The following is a 26,715-nucleotide window of genomic DNA, read 5'->3' on the forward strand; positions in this document are numbered from 1 at the left end:
AATAGCATTGTCATTTTGTTTATGAGGAAATTAACTTTTTACAAGACATACTATTATGAAAGTGTTATATCGTGAAATTTTGACGAAACATTCTTTTAATAACTATCTAAAATCTTTCTTTTTAATAATTCATAAAATTGAAATTGTCTTGACGTTAACCGTTTATCAAGATATCTAGACTTTGAATCCATTGTTTGTTTATTGCAACATTTAGTTATACCTCAAGAGTTGGACTTAGAAATGATCAATTTAACCGCATTACATATAGGTATCTATTAGTCTTCAACCATCTACATTGCAAATAATGTGAGCATTAGATCAAAGTGAATCCTCTATAATTCAATTATTATTAGAAGGGCAATGTTTTCTATGAAATTCAAATTCTCTCTCCTAAGAACTTTCAGTAAATTTAACAGGCTATATTATTAAGAAATTAAACTCCTGTACACAAACCCAAGCAAGCTTTTCAATTCACAAGTTGATAACATAATAAGCTGTCATAAAGAAGCTTCTTGGATATATTATGCATGCATCTTCATTATAACCTTAATTGATCTAACTAAGTTTATCACTTTAGTGTGATGTAATGGTTATAGTTAAAGAGTTATAATTTGATCCACTTGACAATGATGATATATATATATTGAATATCCACCATAATTATGTTGATGAAAGATTTGGAAAAACTGGGTTGTGTTAGGTTTCGACATTAGAGTTGATTTAAATTAGCTTTTAATTAATTAAGGTGGGAGCCATGCTTCAAGTAAACTAAACGCTGTCTCTCTTGTTTTTCCATATGAGTGGTTGAAGTTGAGGCAAGTATTCGTGTATGAGTCAAAAATGTCAATTCAATCTCAATTGCCTTTATTATTATAAGTTGGGCGATAGATCAGTAGGAACAATTCATAATTCTTTTTCTTTGGCTATGTCAAAAGCCATTTGAGGTATAATTGATGAGCTTGACTGATATAAATGATTCCTATTATATTTAGTGGATGTTATGCACAGCAAAAATATCTCTATCAATTCTGAAATGCTTGATTCCTGAAAATAGTAAAAGTGATAAAACTGTGAGATTTCTTAGAAGAAATATCTGGATTCGAATTACATTAATCTTATGACTATGACTAGTGAAATTCTGAATTGCATTGACCCATAATCTAAAAGAGGGATTTATTCACAAAGCATGCATGCAAAGAAATTAAAGTGGGAAACTTTGGTTTACGTAGAGTTAAACATTGATTAATATTAATGGATATTAATTTATTAGACTTATGGCTCCCAATCATTGAGCCAACCCAAGCCTTAATAATCTTGGAATTAATTGTACGAAGATGCATGGTTGGATGAGTAGCAAAAACCTAACTCATTCATGTTGAGATTTAATGATTTATTAGCTCGCCCATAAACAAAGGAATGATGGAATCATCAATAGACAGTAGGGCTCTTGTGGACGATATAATTAAGTAGTCAATTTTTTTTTTTCTTTTTTATACATAAAATCTTGTAAATGTCACGGGTTTAAGAAAATTTAGTACCATTTTTCCATGAATAAGACAAAACTCTCTCTTGCTCCTTGTCTGTCATGATGGAGAACAACTCTAAAATAGCTGCAAAATCAAACATATTTATTTTTTAAATATACAAATTAATTAAAATATTTTTTTTTTTATAAAAAATCTCATTCAAGTCATACTATTTTTTCATGATCAAGTTTACCCCATTGAGATAAATGCACAATCATTTTATTAAGTAAATAAAAAATTTAATCTTAAAACATTAAGAAAAAAACAAATATTTGAATTTACATTTTTTTATATATATAATTTACTTTTTAAATATTAAAATCATCCCTTTGAAATTGAAAACACAGATGTTGCTTTGCTTGTTATCGTGAATCCTTATGTATTGCAGTCTGCAAGAAATAGGTTGCTTCAATGGATTTGCTCGAGTTGAGTGGACGAGAAGCAAACAGGACCCAAGGCATATTTTTTGATAGTATTATTTTAAAGGGTAAATTAAAAAAAAAAAGAATTTTAAAGGGGTCATTGAGTATAACAAAAATTAATGGGAGTTAAAAATAATTGGAAGAACAGCGTACGACTACGGCTTATTAATCCGCAGACAAAACAGCATCATTTATTTGACTTTTTCGATCCGTGTAAACTAATTTAAACAAAGTCTAAGGAGTCAAGCTTTTTTCTCACTCGCTGCACTCACTCGTGTAATACACGCTCCCCGGAAATATCCACAACGGGGCGTTTAAATAAGGTTGGATGAGCCTATACTGAAGAGTCGCGGCTCAAGCTTGAGCCACAATTTTAAATTTTGATTGAGTTCGAGCCACAAAAGTTGAGCTCAAGCCGCGCTCCACAATTTTTCTAAAATAAGAAATATTTTTAAAAATTATGTTTTTTAATAAAAAAATATTTATCTAAAAATAAATAAATATATATATATATAACATTACTCCCATAAAAAAAAAAAAGTTATTTGGATTATGTTGTTGTGAGCGGTGGAGTAAGTGACAACTAATAATACATACATACTTACAAACAAGTTTATAATTACGTAATTACATGGATTAAGATGGATATTAATTAAAATTAAAAATTAATTTTATTAATAAAAATATATATAATTTTATCATGTAAAAATTCAAAAATAATACACCAGAAAAGTAATTAAATGTGATGGATAAAAGGTCGTATTGGTAAATAAGTGAGTCTAGGGAATGTGTAAGAGGTAGTTTTGGTGGGGTCAGACTTGATGTGTGTGCCAATTCATTTTTCAGCCCGCCAACGGAACACCGAAAGCAGTAAGATTTTTCAAAACCCCAAAATCTGAATTTTTATTTATTTATTAAAATAATTATATAAACTAATTAAAGTGCAAGCGTGAAACTCACTCTGATCAAAACTCAATCGTTTCTCGTCTCTTATTTCAAAGCCCCTTTCTTTCTCTCTTTATTTACCTATTCCCTCTGCTCTGCACATTTCACACAAACTTAGAAAAAGAAGAGAAAAGAGAGCGAGAGTGAGATGGGTGGCGGATTGAGCTCTTCTTCTTTTGTATAATGAACTTTCAACCTAAACAAACACCACTTCTTCTCGGAAGAAGATGGCAATTCTTCATCCCCAACAACAACATGTTTATGATAATGACAACGACTATAACCCTTCTTCGTTTTTGCTAGATGAACTCTACTGTGAAGAGGAAGAGATAGATGATGTTGTGCAAGAAGAGTGTGATGAGAGTGAGAGTAATGCTATAGTTACTCATTGTAATGGTGAAAATCCTTCTTTGTTTCCACTTCTCTTGTTTGAGCATGACTTTTTTTGGGAGGATGATGAGCTTCTCTCTCTCTTCTCGAAAGAACAACAACAACAGACACTTTTCAATGTGAGTCTTGTGGAGACGGATTCTCGTCTTTCTGTAGCTCGTAATGAGGCTGTGGAGTGGCTGCTCAAGGTCAATGCCCATTATGGATTTGCCACTCTCACTGCAATTCTGGCCATTAACTATCTTGATAGGTTCCTATGTGGATTTGATTTCCAAAGAGATAAAGCATGGATGATCCAGCTTTTGGCTGTTACTTGTCTCTCTTTGGCTGCCAAAGTTGAAGAAACTCAAGTGCCTCTTCTCCTAGACCTCCAAGTATGTAAAGTCGACAACTTTAACATATATAACCATAGATGTTATTGTTATGCATTTATATTAAATCGATCTGGGTTTGTTTTCGTTTGTAGGTTGAGGCAGCTAGGTATGTTTTCGAGGCCAAAGCCATTCAGAGAATGGAGCTCCTGGTGCTCTCTGCACTCAAATGGAAGATGCATCTTGTCACCCCACTTTCATTTCTTGATCATATCATCAGGAGGCTTAAACTGAAGAATAATATCCACTGGGAGTTTCACAAGAGATGTGAGGGTCTCCTCCTCATTGTGGTCTCCGGTAAGAATTCAAGTTCCTATTTTGACCACAATAACTTAGATCTTTCGATGAGAACAAAAACTACAGCAAGAAAATTACGGTTTTGTTTCGATTCATGAAGCAAAAGTAACGTTTTTTGTTTGTTTGTTTTTGTTAGAATCAAGATTTGTCAGTTATCTCCCGTCTGTATTGGCAACTGCGACAATGATGCACGTTATTGACCAAGTCCAGCCTTTGAATGCCATTGACTACAAAAACCAGCTTCTGGGTGTTCTCAAAATAAGCAAGGTAATAGATCTAAACAGCCATCATTACAATCTGTTGTTTGTTGGGTACATTATTTATCGTATTATCATTGGTCTAATACAATTATTAACACATAATGTGGGCGTTAATGATATTTAAAACTCAACTACATTGTAACAGGACATAGTAAATGAGTGCTACAGGCTTATTCTGGAGCTGTCCAACACCAAAAGCAACGCCTATCAGAATCAACGCAAGCGCAAGTGTGAGGCATTCCCTTGCAGCCCCAGCGGTGTGATTGAATCTGAGTTCAGTTGTGGGGAAAGCTCAAACGAGTCTTGGACAGTGAACAAGCCACAGGTCTTTTCATCGCCAGATCAAAATAGGGTGTTTAAGAAGAGCAGGGCCCAAGAGCAACAGATGCCTTCGCCAGTGCCATCTCTGAATAGGGTGTTTGTGGACATTGTTGGCAGTCGTCCCAATTAAAAAATCTTTCTCTGTCTCTCTTCGTTTATAAATATTATATGAAAAAAACCAAAACATTTTTGTTTTATGTATAATAAATTAAGATCAAGATCAAACATGTCTTCTGTTGGCTTCTCACTAGTCTAAACTCTGAGAGGAAGAATGTGATAAATTGAAATAATTAAGTTAAGTGTAATCGTAATCAAAATTAATTAATGTGGAAAATAGTTAGATGGGGCTTGTCTGTTTGTTTGCATGTGAAGAGAAGAAAATGTTGTCGGCCAGTGAAGTGCAGTGGGGATTATGGGGTTTGGTTATAAGAGACTTTTTGGGTTTGACCTGGTAGCGAGGGCCATCCCAGCCACGCCAAGTTCCCTTTGTTGAGGTGACTAATGCTTGCTCTCAATAACCTAATCTCAACTAAAAAACATCATCCATTGCTCTTAGATTTCCTACACTTTTTGGAATGACTCTTGTGGGGACTTTCCCACCTCTCAAAATTTTCACTCGCACTCCCTCTCTCTTATAGAGCGCGGACAATATAAGCTCAATGCTCATATCAAACATATGAAATTCCAAATCTAATTGCCGGTAAATTAAGTCAATAGTTCAATTTTAAAATATTCTTAGAAGACTAACCCAAGCTTTCAAGTTTGACATTAGACTCCTTTATCACTCAATCTACAGTAGCAGACAATCCCACTTACCTAATTTGCTTGGATTTCAAGTTAAGTTTATTTCACAAGTTTGCTATTTAAATGAGTGAGGCCAATGAACTAGTAAACACTACACTCAAGACTGTTTACTAAAGAAGATTTGAAAGCTTGTGCATTGAATTTGAAGAGTTCTCTCGTCAAGAAGTTTGAAAACAAGGGGATTTTAGTTGAAGTTGGGTTTATTTTTGTATGTAATACTGATGTTTAAATCATGCTGACAAGTCAACTGAAAATTGAATGCGTTATGTTGGAGGAAGCTTCTGGTAGTCTTGTTGGACTATTAAATGTGTTGCTGTCAATAACCTAACTATTTTGTATTCAATGATGATACAAATCGACCAATTACCAATAATAGAATACTTACTCTTATAAAATATTTATCTGAATTTTTTTTATTTAGTTTATAAGATAATTTTTTATTATTAATTATGATATGACAGATGATATAAAAAATAATTTTATTATTAATTTTAATTTAGGTATTAAAAGATCATTATCTTTATTTATTAAATTTTTAAGATAAAAATACATTTATTTATATTTTGGGCATAAATTAAAGAAGAAGAAAATAAAATCTAATTAATTATAATAAAAATTACAGTGTGGTGATACTTGGGCAGTAAAATTTATTATTAGTAGTAGTAGTAGTAATAAAGGTTCCCTCTCACTTTTTTCACGTGTTGGATATTTATATTAAAATTTTCTTTTCTTTTCTTTTCTTTCAATCTTGACAGTGCATGCCTGTGCTGTGCCACCTTTATTGGAGCAAAAATATTTCATTATCAATCTCATAGAGTTTTAGGGATTTTGACACTCATTTTCTCATAAATCTAATTTAAAAACTGACAAATTTACATCTAAATTTATTTATTGTAGATTTTTTTTTCCACAAGGTACAAAAAATCACCTTAATTAGTCACAATAATTGATTGGGGTTGATTAACAAAATTAAATTAATAGAGAGATTAGGTAGTGGACTCAACAGAAATTGTTGACATTCTCTAGCAACCTACAATGCATATCCACTAAATGAAGCCTTTTACAAGAAATGACAAAGTAGGAAAGTAAGAATGAAGGAAATAAAATATTTTTATAACAATAATGTTAGAGAGAGAGAGAGGGGGGGCTTTAAGTGTAGGGTACAGCCTCAAGCACATCAACTCAATCTATAAAAGGTAAACAGGTAAAAGCTGAAATTGAAATTGGGAGACAAAATCTTTAGTTTGTGTCTGAATCAGTAATTAACTTCACCATCATTATATCAGATAAATAAAAAGTTTTTTTTTAATATACGAAACTTTTCTATTACTATTTGAACTACCTTAAAGCAGTGTTGTTAAAATTGTTTCTAAGGTTAGTGGATTATTTTGTGGGGTTTATACTGTGCAATGAGAAAAATCATAAGCATGCTAGGTAGCTATAAAGAAAGAAAGAAAGAATGAGAGACTGAAGCGGAAAGGAACTGTTTTTTCAAAGGGAAACAGGTTGTTTAGTGATTGAGGCCCACTTCAATAATTGTAGAATAATATTTGATCTTTGCTTGGTGATCTAAAAAACAATTCTTTTGACCTGGTCTTCCTCTTGCCATGTTTTCAATTCATTACTAAATCACAGGAGTTTGGACCGAAAACCCTTTTTGTAATTTCTTCTTCTACTCTTTTATTTTTGTCTTGCTCAACAGCTGTAAAGTCTTAAAAAGACAGCAAAAAATAGGACCCAAATGGGGCCTCTCTGTCTCTCATTCTACCTAAGTCTGGGTTTGTTTTATTTTAAGAAAAATGGTGACACCATTTTTATAGGACTCACTCACTAATTAACAATTTCAATTTTTTTTTTTTTTTTATTTATGCCCTCTGCCCTCTGCCCTCTGCCCTCTTCTACCTTTAGCTATTTGACATGCAATCAATTACTCTTTTGACTCAAACCCAACCAAAATCTTCATCATCTCAACTTTCTATAATGTTTCCACCACATAACATGGCAACCATGTTACTTCACCCTTTGTAATTCTTTTCTTTCTCCATGTGTCTTCTTTCCTTTACATTTTGATATAAGCATGACATCCATTTCTTATCATATATATACATAATTCAAGAGATAATTAATTAAAGCATTATTAGAGGTGAAATAAGGAGAATGGTGTGAAATTCACACAAAAGATTAACTTTGTCAGGTGGAAAGAACTAAAAGAAGCAAAATTTACTGAGATTTTTCATGTCCATTCATTTGAAGGGCTACCCAACAAGATCAGTTCAATCAGAAAATCATCTTTACATGCATCTACTTTTTCATTTGTCAGTGCCCATACATTGTCCTGGTTACCTTAATCACTCATCACTGTCACTCAACATTGTTAAAATAGGATCTCCAATTAAATTCAACTGGGTTCCCCTATAGAAAAATAAACAAAATTCATCTGGGTTCTTTCCCATAATATTAGAGGTCTTGTTATGGGAGAGATTGGGGTCATTACCAAAAGATGCAACTTCTTATGTAATTACAGTTATCTTTGGTTCAACAAGAAGACATATATAGGATAGAAGCTCTGAAATTTATAGAGTAATTGTGACAGAGTGCAAGGCAACAAGAGAAACATGTTATGAAATGTGTTTGGAAGTTTGAATTAACATGTACATAAATATAAATTAAATAAAAATGGCAGATGGCCCCAGGGGGCATAGAGAGCTGAGGGCAGCTGAGGAAATGCGCGCAGGTAGTGCAGAGAGCAGTGGCCCCTAAAAAAATCAGAAATGCAGGACCCCAAGCTTCTGCAAATAAAATTGCATGTCTAATACGTGAATCATATAACTAGTGTGGGAAGTGAAGTCCTTTCATCTCATTCATACCTTCTGTAAGAGTTAATGTGTTGATTCTACCCAATAAGCATCCAATGCCTTCCACCATTACATATCATCTCATCTCATGTAATGCCAACATATTAAACCAACTGTTCCCTCATCCACCCAAAACTTTTCGTAAATGGAGTACTGCAAAAATATGTGGGTGGATGCTATGTTTGCATTTATTCATCTAGGACCCCACTACATCTTTGAAAATTAATCAAAAAGAACTCCTATGGCTGATGATATTTCATTTTAGGCCAGAAGACTTATTCCCACCCAAGGTATAGTGAAATCTCAAACTTCTAAACAGTCACCCATGATTTAGAAAACTAATAATTTTCTCTAAAATTAAGTTAGGGTTAAGGGCAAAATCATCATTTAATAATAATATTTAAAGTTTATATCATTTTACCCCTTTAATTTGAAAAACTAATAATTTTCCCCCAAAATTAAGTTTTAAGAAGTAACATTTTCTTCCCTACTTACGGTTTCCAATTTCGCCAGTGAATTTTTGGCTAACGATAGCCGATCTCTCTCCTTTTCAGTGTCATCTCTCCCTTTGGTGCTCGATATCGGACCAAAGACATCTGGATATGACAAAATCCAAACGAAGAGTTAAACTTTTCGTTTAGATCTTCATCATCCAAACGAAGTTGGTTTTGTCTAGATGACGATGATAACGATCTAGACAAGGAGATCAGCCTTGTCAGACTGTCATCATTATCCAGACGAAGAGTTTTAACTCTTCGTCTAGATTTTATTTGGATTTTATCGAATCTAGACATCGTCAATCTGATATTAAACATCATTGGGAGAGATGACACCGAGAAGGAGAGAGATTAGCCATCATTAGTCGAAAATTTACCAGTGAAATTGGAAACCCTAGGTAGGGGACAAAATGTCACTTTTCAAAACTTAATTTTGGGAGAAAATTATTAGTTTTTCAAATTAAATGGGTAAAATGGTATAAACTTTAAATATTATTGTTAAATGATGATTTTACCCTTAATTCTAACTTAATTTTAGAAAAAAATTATTAGTTTTATAAATTATGAATGGGTGTTTGAGTTTTTGAAAGCTACAGTGTGAAAGTTTGAGGTTTCATTATACTTTGGGTGAGAATAAGTCTTTTGGCCTTTCATTTTATATATGTGAATGATGAATCATACCTAACAATGGCCCCCAATAGATAACTATAGGGTCAAAAGAAGTAAGATTTTAAACAAGAAAATAAAAATTCAAATCCCATCAAAAGAAATAACCCAAGTGCCTTCTTCGGTTTGTTCATTAATAACAATGTAACACACATAGAGAGTAATTTTAGTTTCCAAACACCCTCATTGTTAAGTATATACTTCATGAGCAATACTATGTGTACCTATTTTGAGTACACAAATGTATACACACTCATATGTGTCATCATATGATTGGTTATTATTTTATTTTTAATTCAAAATCATCCAATCATATGATGACACATATAAATGTATACACATTTATGTATCCAAAGTGGATACACATAGTTTTATTGATACTTCATTGTCATTTCATACAAATACCCCTAAACTTAGCATCTATATATATAAAAAAAATTCTTGAAAGCTCAAAGCTAGTTTCTACAACATGCCTAATTGTAATATGTAAATTTAATACGTTATGGTGAGAAATTATACATGGTGTATATATTTAGCCAAGTACAATGAAGCCGTTGGGAAGGAGGAGGGCAGATTTTGTAAGACTTGTGGTCCAGATTGGCAGTCATGTATATATACTTGTATATCATGTACATGTATTGCCTTAGTCATCAGGATATGAAAGAAGGGATCCAATAAATTGTTGGGGTACAGTAGGTAGGTTGATGGAAATGAAGTATGTTGGCACATATTTAGACATTCAAATTTATGACTCTAATCAAATTAAAGCCTAGATGGTTGAGTGTTATACATAATTTCTCAATTCAAACTAGTGCTATTTTTAACCTCCTTTTCTTGATTAAAATATGAAATATATAAAGGTCAATGACTATTTCCCATCCAAACTTCGACAAATAACGTTTTTCATCATTTGAGTTTGAAAAGATGACTTTCTCACCCATCATTCATTTTGTTCATGAAAATTATTCGGTTTTACTGTAAATGCTAGTTTATCATTTTTAGTAAAATTATAAAACCACAATGACCGTTATTACTTTCCTAAAGGCTAAACCTGGAAATTTTTTCTTTCAACTTCTCTTTTCCTCCTTTCCTCTTTTTTTCTTTTATGTCTTCTCTTCTTCTTCTATTGTTCTTATTCTATTTCTATTTTATTTCCTCTCTTTTCTCCAGTCTTCCGCAACGATTGGATTTAGAGTCATTAATGGATTCTTCACTCTTAAATGGTGTGAGAAATCCATCAACGATGTCTTCAGACGAAACAAACAAAACCATCATTAAATTGAAGACATGGCTAAATATCATAAATTAATAAAAATAATACTTATAGACTTTGATAGATGTGTAGAAAAATAGATTTTTCAAATGTAAAGGGCGTAAAATGTTGTTTCATCGAAATTTGGTTGGGAAACATGATTCGGCCAATATTTAAACCATGTTGCATGATCTATTTTCACAAAGAGAGAGAGAAGAATTATATTCACTCCCTCGTCTGCTGATGCCAAGAGCCAGTAGAAAAATTCGGTACCACTTTCATCACTCAAAACAGAGGACCAGCTCAGCTGTTAGTGAGGCTGAGCTAATAAAAGATCCCTCCTCTCTGCCTGGCTTCTTAATAACATAATAAATGAACTCAGCTTCAAGTTGTTGATGCCACTTAACGGTGTTTTCAGTTTATTCATTGAGGCTTCCACGTCCTGGAGATAAATGGAACTCCATGGGAGATTTTAAACACTTCGCACTGCAAAGTCTCCAGATGGAACTAAATGGATTTCGCATAACTCTTCTATATAGAAAAATAATGGTAAGAAAGACCCAAAAAATACTTGAATAAGAGGACTGATATATTATTATAATATTATTATTGAAGTGCAAGGTTTATAATATGATGGTATGATATTGGTGGAGAGTTTTACCAATATAGGCCAAAAGATTTATTCCCACTCAAAGTTTAGTGTTTTTCCAAATTTTTATTTATTAACTTAAAAAAATTTTTAATATTTATACGTAAACAGTCAAAATTAATTAAACTAGTTAAATTTTAAAAGTACAACCATCATTTATTCAATAATATATTGAAAATACTAAAATATTATTTATTTTCTCTTAAATTTAAAAAATTAATAAATTTTCTTTATAATTAAACTTTAAAAAGTTTTATTTCCCCTTATGGTTTTAATATTGTCCTTCCTTCTCTAATGACAAGACTCCAGCGAAGACCGTCTTTATCCCTTCTTCTCCCTCTGCCATCGACAATAAAGGCTGACAATGAAGAAACGCCAGCGCACAATGTGAAGCCAACGTGTGTCTTCGTCTTTATAGACAAACAACGGCAATTTGTCTTTTTCCATCCTAAATCGGCATTAGAAGACGTTGACAAAAGGTTTGTTGGTGTCTTCTAACACCGATCTAGGGCATACGAAGACGAATTGTCTTCATCTGTCTATAGAGACGAAAAGTCTCTTTGTCAAACGATCTTCGTTCGAAGAAAACGCATGACCTTGTCTAAAGACCACAACAGAGAGACCATGAGGGAAAACGTTGATGAATGGGAAGTCATTGTTCACCGAAGAAAGGGAGATCAAAACCATAAGAGAAGAATTTATCATTTTTCAAACTTTGGATAAGAATAAAAATAAATTTTTAAACCTGAAAGAAAAATATGATAAATTTCTAGTTTTTTTTAATATTTTTGTTAAATAAAAATTTTATCTTTAATAATAACCGTAAAAATTAACAAATTGATAAGTGTTTGAGATTTTTAAAATTAATAAATAAAAATTTGGAAAAAACACTACTCTTTTGGTGGGAATAAGTCCTTTGGCCTAACATAAATATCATTTTGATAATGTTAGGGGTGTGATAGGAATGGTGACCCATAACGCACGGCATTGAATGTGTTAAGAGAAAGGGTAGATGGGGATGTTTGATTGCACTGCTTCTTCTAATAAATGTAGTAAAAATATTAACGGCAAGGCATGAATAGCGTTGGCATATAAGCCTCAAGAGTGTGTTTATTTACAGGGTAAGAATAAGGAGAGGACAAAAGGAGCATTTCATACGCTGAGGGTCAGGTTCAGCCATGTCCCAAAACTCTGTGACTTTGGCTGCCTGGCCTGCCACGCTGCAAGTATGTCTGCTTCTCGGATCAGACAAAGATTTGGGTATCTTATGGCAGGCCCAAGTGACTCATCCATCCTCACTCCGTAATTTGGTCTAACATCGAATAACATTTTTCTATCCATTAAATATATATTATACACTTTTCCAAAATCTAACTAAGTTGACGATAAAAAGTTTTAATAAAGCAATAGAATATTAAATTACTATTCTACCTAGCTCTAATTATTTCACTTTTGACAAAGTACCTTGTAGCTTTAATATTGAGGTCTCTTTCAAACACCTCAGGTGATTGTGTACCCTTGTTACATTAGAAAATAGGGCCAAAAACTTGTACGCATCTAAAATATGATGAAAACCCAATGATTTATTTTTTAATATTTAAAAATTTAAACATTTAAAAAAAAATTTGTTAAAATTTTAAGTTAAGGTTAAAAGTCAAATTGTTATTTTAATAATAATATTAAAATTATATATAATTTATTTTATTGTTTCTCCTAGATTTTAAAAACTAATCATTTTATTTGTATGTAAAGTTTTTTAATTTAAAAAAAATCATATTTTCTCTTTCATATTTTTCTAATTTCAATCGCTCGTTATAACTTTTAAAAACTACAGTTTCACCCCCTCTTGAATTTCAATTTTTGGGATCCTCTTTGTCCATTTCTAGCATCCTCTTTCACTTGAGTCGAGTCGAACCGATATCAACCTTATCTTGTTTGAATTATCCACTAACGATAGGAAAATACCATGTGATGAAAAGAAGTTTTTTCATCGCACTATACAATGAAGAGATGTCTCTTTGTCTCATCCAAGATATTTGTGCGACGAAGATAGCTTCATCTCTTCATCACAGAGACATTTCTCCTCGTCAATGGATAGAGCGACAAGGTAAGGTCAATGTCGACTCAACTTAGAAGAAAGAGGATGTTGGAGATGCATGTAGAGGATGCTAAAAAGATGTCGAAAACTAAAGTTCAAAAAAAGAGTGAAACTACAGTTTTTGAAAGTTATGAGACAGCTAAAATTGAAAAAATATGAAAACTTTAGGTTTTGAGTGGGGAAAATGTGATTTTTTAAAGTTATGAAACTTTGGATAAAAGTAAAATGGTTAGTTTTGAAAACTTTGGAGGGAAAATACAATGAATTTTATATCTTTTTAATAATATTATTAAAATGCAATTTTACTCTTGATCCTAACTAGAAATTTTAACAAAAATTTGATTGTAGATGAATGTTTAGGTTTTTTAAAGTTGGAAAGTGAGAGTTGGGGACCTCACTATACCTTGGGTGGAAACAAGTCTTTTGGCCTACAAAATAATTACACTTCAATTTTAGTGGGCAATAATTGTTATTCAATATTAAGCAGAGTACCAAAATCGTGATAATTACCAATTTTTACCCTTCCTATTACTTATAGATAAGAAGATCTTTCGTCCACGTTTTGAGTTGATTAATATACTAGTGATACATCTAACTGTCAATTGCATAATTTATCGTTATCTGATGACTAATCATCTCTTAAGAGATGAATTTGTAAATTTAATCAAAAAAAAAGTTTTGAATACATAATTATCAAAGAAGATATCGCTTAGGTTGTGATATGGTCAATCATGACCAATTTTGATTTTTTTAAAACAAAAATGTATTAATAGAAAAAAAATTCTCGTACTTATAAAAGTATTCAATTACAATTTAAATTTGTCAAACAAAAAAGCAAACAAAAGCAAAACAAGTAAATATCATAATTTAAGATCACACTTTGTGAAAACTATCGAAAAAACATTATAAATAAGACTTAAGAGGGAGTAAAAGGGAAGACAAGATCTATAGAGCACATGAAACAACCAAGCTTGCACATGACCTTTTTGGTTTAGGTTTAACAAAGACCCATACTTCAAACAATGTTCAAACTTATCGTCCCCGTCTTTGAAGAATTCCTTTCATCTCTCAAACAGTCTATCCGGACCGTTTGCTTTGATCCCAATGAACTCTCAAGGCACGCCATTCCCAACAATTCCACACTCGGTTGTACACCACTTAGCAAAAATTACCTGACTCAAGCTAGTCCCTTAGACGCAATGCACCAACATTGACAGCTAGGAATAGCACCTAGGTTCTATGACTTTTGGATTGAAAGGACAATGATTGGGATGTGAAGATTGACAGTTCTCAAATCTTTTTTTTTTTTAATTTTGAAAAATAATCATAATGATGTTATTCTTTTACAATAGATTTTTTTAATAGTTATACATTCGATAAGTGAAATAGTGTTTGTAGGCCAATCCTTGGGTGGGATGTTACTCTTTGTCAAAGCCCTTATGAATTGTTAACTTGGTCTTGCACAATCACCTTCTCATGTGACAACCAAAGCCAATATTTTCCTAAACACTTCGAATGCTTAGAGCCACTTGTTTTCTCTGGGTAAACTATGGGCTTTTGGTGACAGCAGCCTTCATCAAATATACAAAAGTAAAGTCATTATCTAAATTATAAAATGAGTTTTACCCGCTGTCTATCCTGTGAAGCTGATGAGCAATGAGTGATGATACAGAAGTCAAGAATCCCTCCAAAATTAGTCAACTTCAGAATAAGTCAAGTTTCATTGGGATGAGTTTAATGCTTATATGAGTGCATTATTGAGCAGATGATACTGACAGAGTTGATGAACAAGGTTGGGCCACATCTCTTAATTTTTACTGCAAAACTTGAAACCTGTGACTACAATTTCAAGTACACAAATGAAACATACAAAATATGAAATCCTTGTGTCTCAACCACAGCACAAAATATGAAATCCTTGTGTCTCAACCACAGCACAAGATGAAGATACCAATGGAAACTAGTGCTGAAATGTTTATGACGATTTAAATTATGGCTTATAAATTCTTTGATGCTCCTCGTAAAATCAATAACAACTGAAGCTAAAAACAAATATCAGAAATTCAAGTGATGAGTAAATGCTTTTGATGATGTATTTTTATGAAGCAAGACTTACAATAGTATTGGCTGCACTGTCTTCAAGTAATTACTGCTCTACTGTTTTTTACCAAATAGCAGATAGTTGGGGACTTGAACTTTGTTTGGTTGCTGAAGAAATTCACCTATAAGCCAAGCCCATCATCATTTTTATTTTATTCGCCAGTTTTGGGACAGCTCAACCAGAGCTGACTGTAGTCTAATCATAGGATTCACTTAGATAAGAGCTGAGGTGGTTGGTACAAAATTTTGTCCAACGTGGAAACCCGTGAAACAGAATACACCAAAAGCATATGCCAAAATAACTATGCACCTTTGCCTGCTGGCAAGAAATAATATGCATGGCCGCATGGAATCAACTAGATTAAGAATGAGCCTAGACTAGCCATAGATTATTTCCGAGGTAAATATACACTAAAACATGTAAAAATTTTCAACATGGTTAAATGGTAGCACCAGTATAAGATACTATTTTGATGTTTGGTTTGCATGGTTTGTGAAACCAGTAATTTTGGATTTGTCAACTCAATTTTAACAAGAAACAGCCAAGTTAATACAATCATCCTCCTCGCATATGTGCTCCAAGTTCACCAAACTGATCATCGGCTTCCACTGTATCCTCAGACAGGCGAACTGCATCCAGCTTTTGTTTCAGAACTTCTATGGCATTCAGTACCATCTGAGAAGCTTTGATTGCACCTGTAGATTCCACAGTGAATATAAAGCTGTCTTCTTTGCCATAGATCTCTACAAGTCCTGGCTTCCCCATGGCTTCTGCCTTTTTAATCACTTCATCATCATAAGTGTATGCCTCAGGATCAACCACTACAACCTACAAATTTTAGAATCACTTAAAGAGATTAGATAATAACTTTACAGAGGCATTGTATTGAAGGAAATGATTACATCATAACCAAGTTATAATAATCATACATAGGAATTTTGGCAGATAATCAGTTAAATAAAGGTGAATCAGGGCCCAAATATACTAAATATTAACCTTCCAAGCCAAAATTACTTTGACTTAGTAATAACATCATGCATCATGCTTATAACTGCCGCATTATTGTTTCTTGACATTCCCCAATACCAAACACGTGTGTTCCCAACATTATTAATCTTGAGTATGTTTCACAACATACTGCATGCAAGTTCAGTGGACAAACCCACCATAACAGCATCCAAAAGCTAAAAATCCTACCATTTCCAATAACACCTTCAAAGACCCTCAAAATAAAAATCCTAAATGTGTGTGTTCCCATCAAGATGAGTATGTTTCACAGCATACTGCATACAAGTTCAGTGGACAAATCCACCATAACAGAATCCAAAAGCTAAAAATCCTATCATTCCCAACAATACCTTCAAAGACCCTCAAAATAAAAATCCTAAACACGTGTGTTCCCATCAGTACTGATCTTGTGTATGTTTCACAACATACTGCATACAAGTTCAGTGGACAAACCCACCATAACAGCATCCAAAAGCTAAAAATCCTACAATTCCCAATAATACCTTCAAAGACCCTCAAAATAAAATGCTTCAGATGCTGGCCATCATAGACAAAAATAAACATTTTCTCTTCTCCAACCACTATATCCAATTGAAAATATGCATATTCTTTATACCACAGCTCTCCAACCCACTCACCAACATGCCCCCCCACAAGTATTACTCTTTACCACTACAATAAATTCCTTACATTAACATTTTGTCCGCCTGTTACTGTCGTTTGTATTATATGTATCATATAATGATCTAAATAAGAAAAGGAACAAAATATGATATTGAAGAAAATAGTACAATTAACACATTCAAATATCCCAAACTCTAAAAAAGATATTAAAACAGTCTACAAACAGGTTGCAGCTCTCACAGGGTGACAGCTTATTTAATTTTCTTAATTTAGCATCCTAAAAACTCAAGGAAAAAAATCAAACCTTCTAGATTGATGTTCTGATATACAGAGAAGAGCACACAAAAAATTCTGCGATGCGCTCCTTTGATGACAATAATACACCGTAAAGGTCTCTAACAACATCTATACCATTCATATCCACCAGTGTAAACCGTTTAAAAATCAAATAAAAGGAACAAACATTCTGCATCTAGTTCTACCTTTTCCTCTATCTTGGGGAGATCTCTAACTGTTATTCTTATCAGACATTTCAGCTAAAAATAAAGTTAGTTTTTTAAGTCTTCTAAAGCAAAATGACAATTCCATGGTGGAATCACATCTAGCAACAACAGGCATCTTTTTAACTGTAACATACAAGGTGAAGGTTCCGCTAAAATGGATACAACTATTCAGAGAAATTTTTATAAAAGTATTTCAACCTGCCCAGTAGCTTCATCAATGTCAAATACTTTGGTCGGACTGCTTTCAACCCAGGCTTGTTTCTCCGCAAGTGTCAGAGTTTCCATTAAATCTTCATTGATGTGGATCTCTGGTTCGTACAGGAAAGTGACAGTTGCAGCAGGCGACCATTTTGCATGATCTTTGCCTATTCCTTTTCTGGCTATTGCTCTAAGCCTCAGTTCTTGTCCACGACGCAACTTCACAATGATAATGCCCCTAGATGCAAAAGAAATGAACTCCAGTTCAACATGTTAAATATGTAGCTAACTACATGGATCACAACACACCACATCATTGTATTGCAGTTTCAGGAGTTAGAGAAAATCAAGAGAAAACAGAGAGAAGGGAATTTAGATATATTCTATGCAATTTTTTGATAGAAAAAACAAAATGAATATGAAAATTCGGAAAATTCCCTGAATTTAAACACAGGTGATAGACATGTAAAACCTTGAGGCTGCCCCAATAATCAAATTCAGGCCAGGTAAAACTGAGTTCTCACAAAGAAAATAAGCAAGAACCTATTTAGATTGGCCAATATATTCTGAGCAATTTATTGCTAAGGAATAGTTGATAATTAAACAAGACTTGATTGCACTAGTGTTGTTTCCATATAGAGACCAAACGCAATAGACACAAATTAACGGAACACGTTAAAATAAAATTTACACATTACAAGCAGATGGACAAAGAGGGAAATGAAAGCTGCAAAAACCCAAAATGGCTACAATACAAGACCCAACTTTATTACTAGGAATAGTTGATAATTAAACAAGACTTGATTGCATTAGTGGTGTTGCCATCTGGAGAACAAATGCAAGAAACCCAAATTTAAAGGAGAGTAATACTACATGTACAAATAAATTGTACAGACTTATTAATACAACATGATGTGATAGTAATTGATTGAGTGATTTTAAAGTGAGAGAAAAAACAAACAATTACATCACCCAATCACAAGTTGTCACCTCAATTTGTACAATTTGTTTATATACATAGTTTTATTCTTTAAAAGAATATGTTAGAATAAAATACACATTACAAGGAGAATGACCAAGAGGGAAGTGAAAGCTGCAAAAACCCAAAATGGCTGCATTACAAGAAACAACAGAAAACAATTCTATTGCATTACATTATCTCAATAATCCAGGACAGAGAAAAGCCTAGACAATACTAGATATGCTTTGCATTCAGTAAAAAGAAAATGGTATACTTCTATAATCCCCAACTCAACAACATATCAATAACTTTTTCACCACTAAAACCATTTTTCAATCACCAGTCAAGCGTAGTAGAACATAGAAAGGAATTTACATGATATGAAGCTCTGATCCACCTTTGCATTTTAGATGAATAAACCTCAGGCCAATTTAAGACCTTTTATTATTTTGTGTGTGGGTAAGAAACAGTGTACATTTAAATTAAATCCAAAGGAGATAATCTAAATTTCTTTATGCAAAAAAAAGGCCCCGAGGAAGCCTCGAAATCCATACAAACCATGTGCTTTCAAAGCCTGTGAAATTCATGAAATAATCAACAAATGGTTCCTAGCAGTGACGAATGACTGAAATAGAACTCAAGACATCTTGCTTTTAAAATTTACTCCAGATTATAATGGCACATCAGAGATATACAGAATCTACGACCTATTAGTAACGACGTTATTCCATAAACCATCAAAAATCCAAAAATTAAAATTACGATAGTTAAATTACACTAAAAATCCAAATTTTACTTGTAACATGGATGTAAAAAAACTCACCTTTGCTGATCACTTGAATCGTAAGCAGAAGAATCAGCGAAGTCTACGGGAACAACATTATGGTCGGAACTGATCAGGTCCTTACTGGTGACATCCAAAGTTTGGTCGCCCATGCACTTGGCTCTCAGATGGAATTCCACGGAGCAGTACTCGCACTGGCCGTCTCCGTCACACGCGTCGCAGTCACGTGAAAAGCGCATGCTCATGGCTTTCTCGCTGGTGAGAGGGATAAGGCCAAGACGGTGGGCGATGAACTCGTCGTTGAGGACGGTAGAGTTTACTTCGATTTCGACGAGGTCGATAGCAATGGTGGGTACCTCGGCGATCATCACACGCCGAAGAGCGTTGGCCATCGACGCATCAGTGTCGCGGAGCTCGAACTTCACGTAGTCGTCTTTGAGCTCACGAATTTTGACTCTGGGAAATCGCTGGTATGATACACCCTCCATAGTGCTATTCCTCGCCCTGGACTAGGGTTCTGTAAGCTGTGCTTAAACCCAAAATCAAAATAAGGGGCTTGTCTACAGCTAAAGGATGTGAGATAAAACGGCAGTGTGTCACACTGAGCAACGTCGTTTTGTTTTGTGTGTACTTTTTAATTGAGAGTCCGACCGGACTCTGAGAGACCCACACTAGTTTGATGGCATATTTTAATATGTATTGTTATGTACGCAATTTTTGCGAGTAGTCTTAAACTAAGACCCCGCAATCATGATCGGTCATGTCAAGGTTGGCCCATTGGATTACATCCAAATTGCGTTAATGTTGTACTTAAAACTAAGTTGGTTGGATTTAAATTAACAAAAATTTCGTTTAAATTAAATTTAAATTGAGAGAATTAACGTATTTTTTAAACCAAATTTAAGTTAAAAAGAGTTTAATTTGGTCTAACTCACAATTAAATGAATAACTAAATTTGTTTTGAGTTTAGTATATAATTTAATTTAAATCATATCAAATAATTATCAAAATAATTTTGTTTATTACAATTTATTTTTTTTTGAATTTGGTATTAAATTTGTGAGTGGTCTTAAAGCCAAGGCTATAGCCAAGATTGGATCATTGGGTTGGACTCAAATTAAGTTGACTTAATCTTAAAAGTCAAGTTAATTCTATTTGAATTGATGTAAATTTTGTTTAAATTGAATTTAAATCAAACACAGATTAGAATGATCAACTTATTTTTTAAATCAAACTAAACTTAAAATAAAAAAAGTTTGATTTGATCTCACTCACAAGCCAAACAAATAACTCATGTTAATTTGAATTTGATTTATAATTCGATTCGAATTATATTAAATAATTATCAAAATAATTTCATTTTATTCATACATAAAATAATATTATTTTTTCAATAACTTATAAATTTAAACTATGAATCTAATTGAAAAACCAAAAAATAAACTTGACCTAAAGTACAAACTAATAGATTAAATCACACTCAAAGTATTCTCAATTTCATCACAATAAACTCATACTAAATTATTTTTCGTACGAATCCTACTGAAACCAAAAGATATTTTGGTTGATTCAGTAAAGAATCACAACTTTTTCTTCGCAGGCAAAAATTAGCAGTAGACAACAAATTCAAAAAGTTCCTACGCCCACCGTGGGGCTCGAACCCACGACCACAAGGTTAAGAGCCTTGCGCTCTACCGACTGAGCTAGACGGGCTTCTTGCTGACAATAAGCTTCATATAAATACTTTTACAAATACCATACATCTCCCTGAAAGCATTTTATCCACTTCAAATTATTGTTTCCCCTTCAAAATGATCATTTCCTCCAGGAAAATAATTAAAATCCCCTCTTTTACCCTCTTTAAACTGTCTAAAATTAGGTTTCCAAAGCCCCTCTAATAAAAGATATACAATACTTGAAAACAGATCGGATATTTTTCAGTCTCATAGGCTAGTATATAATAATACCACAGCCAGACATTGACTGGTGCAGTGAAAGGTGAGTTTCCCTTCTATTTTTATGCTAAGATTTTTCATACTTTCCATATAGACGTTTTAACATGTAAAACTTTAAGTTCCTTTTACTCTCCTCGGACCATTCATATTTAATTGTTAAATATTTAACATTCCTTTCACTCTTCTCCATTAAAAGACCTCAACCTAACTTAAATATTGAAATGGCTCCAAAAAACTTGTTCTGCACCGCCTTAACTCTTCATATTCTTAGGCTCTTGTTTGTGTTGTTTTATGTATGGCTTATGCCCCTTGTTTCACAAAATATAAGAAAAAGAATAAATTCCTAAGGCAATTAGAAGTTGACCTTACTGTAATAAAAATCAAGTTTTAACAAAACATTTTCCCAGATATTAGGATAAAGGTAAAACAGTCAATAAATTATTAATGTACCAATGACCACAGTAAAGCCACCTACAACAATCTTAAGAGTCATGTCCAATAAGTTTGACAAGTTGTTTATAGTAAACCTTTCTGCATATATTTATAGGAAAGGATAATCTACACTCAATCCTGAAACCATTTTTCACACGACTTATTCCATCCAACTCCTCCACACCCTGTCATTCTTCCTGCCACAATTGAATTAAAAACTCATTTTTAATTATTCCCATTCCAAACACAATGAACATCGTATAAAGGTGAAGCAAACAGTTAAAAACAAGATTTTACAGTCGTAAAATGTAAAAGTAATTCCAGATAACAGTCGTAATAAAGTTTTTGATGAAACTCAATGCTTGAAATCTCACCTGGAAAAGATTATTATTTAATGAGAATGCATCTGATTGGTGATCCCTCTGCACCAAGCAATCTTAGGTGTAAGCAGTGGACTGAATATATTCCTGCTGGCACACCATCAAGTTTAAGGCCTTCCACGAGAATGATTTCCTGAAGAAGAAGACTAGCAATATTGGTGATTGATGAATGTTAAGACTAGTTTTTCCGAGTCCAGCAAGTGGCTGTCAAACATTAACTTCAAATCATAGAATAATCATAATATGGAAATAGTGAAAAGTGGAAACCATATATGGAAGTGGTATCAGCAACAGTGTTCTCTCATGATTGTGAATGCACTTTGCCCACTTCTGGGATGGCAAAAGAATTCATTTTCAATCATATATTTAAAAAATTTTCTAGGGTCTTTAGAAATCTAAGTTGAAAGTTGTCCTACCAAATACACATTCTTACCAAGTTTAACCATAACAAAGTTTATCCAAGATTGTCAGCATGAAATTAGTCAAATTAACCAAAATGAAAGCAACATATGTAATTCATGGCTAAATAAATCCAACCATAGTACACCACAAGTTAGGCATGCTATAGTTTAGTGCAAAAAAATTAACATTTTATGATAGTACAACGACAATGGCAAATTCAAGGGCCACAATAACTACTATATCTTATAAACAATGATTGAAAAACCAAATCGGATGGGCTGGTCCAACTGAGACCAAAACCGAAACAACAATTGGACAGGGGTGAACTGCAGTCGAACCACTGAAACCATCCCGATTCACAGTTTGACCGCTGGGTTACCCCAGTCAGACCTATACATTGGCATTGTCATGAGAATGTCAGTTAAAAAATTAGAATATTTTGGAGGACTAAAACCTGAGTTTGAGCCCATGAAAGAGTGAGTGACTTACCACTAGACCGATTTTTTATTTAACCTACTTTCATTAAAAGATTTTTTTTTTGCAAAAAATTTCCATTGTTGGGAGATGAAGACGAGCACTTGACCATCAGGCCAAATTCATTATTGGTTAAATTTAATCTTGATTTAATATCGAATAATTAAATAGGTAAAATTGTTTTAAATATTATTTTTAATATGGTCAACCCAAACTAACCCCTTCTTTGCGTCAATCTCTGGTCCGAGTCTAAAAATACTGCTTATAAATATAAATAATTTGAATGAGATACAAAAACAGTATAAAATATGAACAGCAAAATGTCTAAAAAAATGTAATAGAAGGAAGTCTATAGCATCAAAAGTGATTCTCTTACCCTACCCTCTAGGAAGACATAGTGAGCTGGAAGTAGATTGTCATAGGCAGCAACAGATAGGTAGTCAATACCTACAATTCACCATAACAAATTTCTAGAGTCTTGTAATTCCAATAATGCATGCTATAGACAGATATAGTTGCACTTTAGAATAAATTTAAAGGGTTAGCAAAAAATCATAAAGGAAAATCAGCGTGAAACACATCTACGTAATGTCTTATTTATCATAATTCCATTAGTGTAATAGTAATCTGAATTAGTACTAAATTGAAAAGTAGAAGCCGAAAGTGCTAAACATGAGAAGTAACAAAATTGCATATGAATAACAAGTCACAACTAAGTCGTCAAGGATTCAACTTCACATCTCTAGAAGATGAAGAGGTTTGTGAGTAAAAAGAAAAATAAGATAGTAGCCATGGCCATGATTTTCCAAAATTATAAACCTTTTCCGCTAGATATTTAATTACAAAATAATCCACTCACTCACATGCCTTCCTAGTAGAACAAGTCAAAGCTTGTTAAATACAAAAAATTAGGATAGACAACCAAAATAGAACATCTTTAAAAATCTTGAGATTTTTTGTTAACTCACAACAAAAACCATAAGTTATGTAATTTCTAACATAATGGTACAAACAGATGCTACGGAAGGGACTGGAGTCATGCCAAACTAAATCAGACCATGATACAATTGACATCTCGATATCAAAGAGAAGGCAGGTGTTAGTAAATCGAATAATGCTGTCATTATTAATTAAAATGAATAAGAATTTAAACAGTAATTTGGCAATGCATGGTTAGTACAACCAACTCCGTACACTTATGACACCATAGAGTTGATCACCTGACTGACTTAACAGAAAAAACGAATAGAATTGCTGTAATGACTCCTAATGGATTTTGATGCCTAAGGTTGAGTAGTTGTTCCTAACTCTTTTTATCAGTTTGACACACCTATTGGATGTTGCCCCAGAGAAGAGAGGAGAATGAGAGATTTATTGATCATGAAGTTAAGCCTTCAGAGCCCTACAACGGTTTCACATATTCTTTTTTTTTTTAAAAAAGAAAATAATCACATGTATGTAAGAATATAGTTGAAAACAACTTTGGTTAAGAAATCAACACATAATACATAATCATATATAAAAGACAAGAGTGGTTTTTAATGCAGTTTCCAATTCACTGGAACAGCATAAAAATGCATATGAAGGTGTTCCTAAAAATATAGTTGCAAACTATTGAAGATAATCTATATCTCACCAACAAGCTTGATGTCAGTGTTTTCCACCAACCATTTTGCTCCATCCTTCATAAATCCAACATAGCTTGTGTCAAACTCCTTTTTAAACATGAGCTTCCTGAGATTGAACTAAACATTACTTCACAATTCACATATAATTTCTTTGCATTGGAACTATTCTTCTGATTTAGCAATATTTTACACTCCTTGAAAAAATTTAAATGAACAGTATCAGGTTCAGGCAAAACCTTTGTAAGATCATATGATATTGGCAGACCTCTTATTGGTTAACAAAAGAATTATAATCATTTCAAGACAACACAGTTGACAGAGAATAAAGAAAAATAAATAAACAGAGTCAAGCAAGTTTCTTTATTAGAAGCAGCAAATTTGTGTCATGCGTGTAAGAAAATCCTTTCAAGCAAGTATTAGGGACCTAATTAACATATGTAAGTGTATCAAGTAAAATACCAACTCAAAACTAAAAACTAAAACATTAACATGGTCCACAATAAATGGAAATTTTATTGATATAAATTTTACCTGTCCGTATTTAACGTCCTAAAAAGCACACGGCGTACTCCCTTCGGAATATGTAAGGACTCCATTACTTCAGCTGTAAAAAATAGATTTGTTTATAGATTGAACATGAAATAAGCTTATCATTTATCAGAGAGCAACTTTACACATACAGAGTCACTATGCAAACTTATAGAGCATTGATGCATAGTTACCACATCATCTAGTTAATTTACTTCATTTGTTTTAAAATTACACTGCTCTAATCACATCATTTCTCATTGGTTGCAAAGTTAGTTTGGACAGGGAATGTATATATTTAAATTTTAACAGCTTAAAAATATGTTATGCAACAGGGTAAATATAAATTATTTAGGCATATAAGCACAAAAAATAAGGCCGTATTAAAAGAAAACTTATTTGAACTTTGTCACTGAAACTAAGTTAACTAACCAATTAACGTTTTCAATGGCTGAAAAAAGCCTTCAACAAGAAAAGCATAACAAACTTTGTTTCTAAAATTGCAGAAAGAAGCAACAAACATCATACCTGTTATGTTCTTATCTCTTGGAACGTCAACTAACAGCGCAGGCCCTACACACAATACTCCAATCAAACACATAGTAATAAAAAATTAAAATCACAAAACACAGTGTTAAACCAGCAACTAATTAATCACCGTTCAACACGTGCAAGTCAAGAGTATCAACGTCGAAGCCGGCATCAAAATAATGATCGAACACGTGACCAGGGGCATCCACGTGAGTTCCAGTGTGCGTCGGGAGCTTCATCTCTGAGTTGTTAGCGAGCGAGCCGTTCTTAATGCTAGCAGGAAGCCATAAGAACTGTCCGAGCCCCTCCATCTTGTCCCAAGACGGCATGTCTTCCGTATAACGATGGCTGATATCATAGATTTGGCCTTCACCGTAAATCTCTCTTCGGACCGGCTTTAGTTCGCCGGATAGAGCGCAATCGTCGTTGTCAACGCCGGGGATTGACGGATAGGCGGTGTTTGCTGCGACAGTGAGTGTAATTGAAGTGAGAAAAAGCAGCAGAAACGAAGTGGTTTTAGCCATGATTCAGAGTTTACGGTTGTGCAAGCGTTGACAAAGGAGACACAGAAAGGATTCATATAAAATAAAAATTAGAGGCAAGTATCGAATCAAATGGTTTAAAAATTATAGTTTAATTTGTTCTGATTTTTAAAATAGTTTGAATTAGGTTAGAATTTTTTAAAACTATTTTTTCAGTTTGAATTACGGGTTGGATGATTTTTAAACTGAATTAAACCGTAACCATATTTTTTTAAAATGCATATATATAATTATGTTTGATAAAATTTTTTAATAAGTAATTAGGTATACAATTTGTCATTTCATATTTATTTTGTTATTTTTTTTATATG

At 33.1% G+C, this 26,715-nt stretch overlaps 3 protein-coding genes and 1 non-coding gene across 7 annotated transcripts; 1 reads left to right on the top strand and 3 right to left on the bottom strand.

The window, feature by feature from the left end:
- Positions 1-2,921: 2,921 nt before the first annotated feature.
- On the top strand, positions 2,922-4,757 carry LOC123213430 (cyclin-D3-1-like). The gene is made up of 4 exons (XM_044632866.1): positions 2,922-3,657; positions 3,750-3,951; positions 4,088-4,218; positions 4,357-4,757. The coding sequence occupies exons 1-4, from the start codon at positions 3,121-3,123 to the stop codon at positions 4,660-4,662; spliced, it is 1,176 nt and encodes a 391-aa protein (XP_044488801.1). The 5' UTR covers positions 2,922-3,120; the 3' UTR covers positions 4,663-4,757.
- Positions 4,758-15,872: 11,115 nt separating this feature from the next.
- Positions 15,873-20,153, bottom strand: LOC123214939 (DNA-directed RNA polymerases II, IV and V subunit 3-like). The gene is made up of 3 exons (XM_044634966.1): positions 19,572-20,153; positions 17,788-18,025; positions 15,873-16,282 (listed from the first exon to the last, which is right to left on the bottom strand). Exons 1-3 carry the CDS (start codon positions 20,018-20,020, stop codon positions 16,010-16,012), a joined length of 960 nt encoding a protein of 319 aa, XP_044490901.1. The 5' UTR covers positions 20,021-20,153; the 3' UTR covers positions 15,873-16,009.
- Positions 20,154-21,172: 1,019 nt separating this feature from the next.
- TRNAK-CUU lies at positions 21,173-21,245 on the bottom strand. The gene has a single exon. It is a non-coding gene; the product is annotated as a tRNA-Lys (tRNA).
- Positions 21,246-21,897: 652 nt separating this feature from the next.
- LOC123212849 (cyclase-like protein 2) lies at positions 21,898-26,488 on the bottom strand. 4 transcript variants are annotated; one of them, XM_044632069.1, is made up of 7 exons: positions 25,990-26,486; positions 25,860-25,904; positions 25,335-25,407; positions 24,812-24,909; positions 23,552-23,622; positions 22,294-22,432; positions 21,898-22,112 (listed from the first exon to the last, which is right to left on the bottom strand). In XM_044632069.1, the coding sequence occupies exons 1-6, from the start codon at positions 26,384-26,386 to the stop codon at positions 22,307-22,309; spliced, it is 810 nt and encodes a 269-aa protein (XP_044488004.1). In that variant the 5' UTR covers positions 26,387-26,486; the 3' UTR covers positions 21,898-22,112; positions 22,294-22,306. The 4 variants fall into 4 exon arrangements, 2 of the variants coding, with proteins under 2 accessions (XP_044488004.1, XP_044488003.1); XM_044632068.1 differs by having other exon boundaries at positions 21,898-22,116; positions 25,990-26,485; XR_006501624.1 differs by having other exon boundaries at positions 23,557-23,622; positions 25,990-26,488.
- Positions 26,489-26,715: the final 227 nt, after the last annotated feature.

This window comes from Mangifera indica, chromosome 4, assembly GCF_011075055.1.
Source record: "Mangifera indica cultivar Alphonso chromosome 4, CATAS_Mindica_2.1, whole genome shotgun sequence".
Taxonomy (NCBI): Eukaryota; Viridiplantae; Streptophyta; class Magnoliopsida; order Sapindales; family Anacardiaceae; genus Mangifera; species Mangifera indica.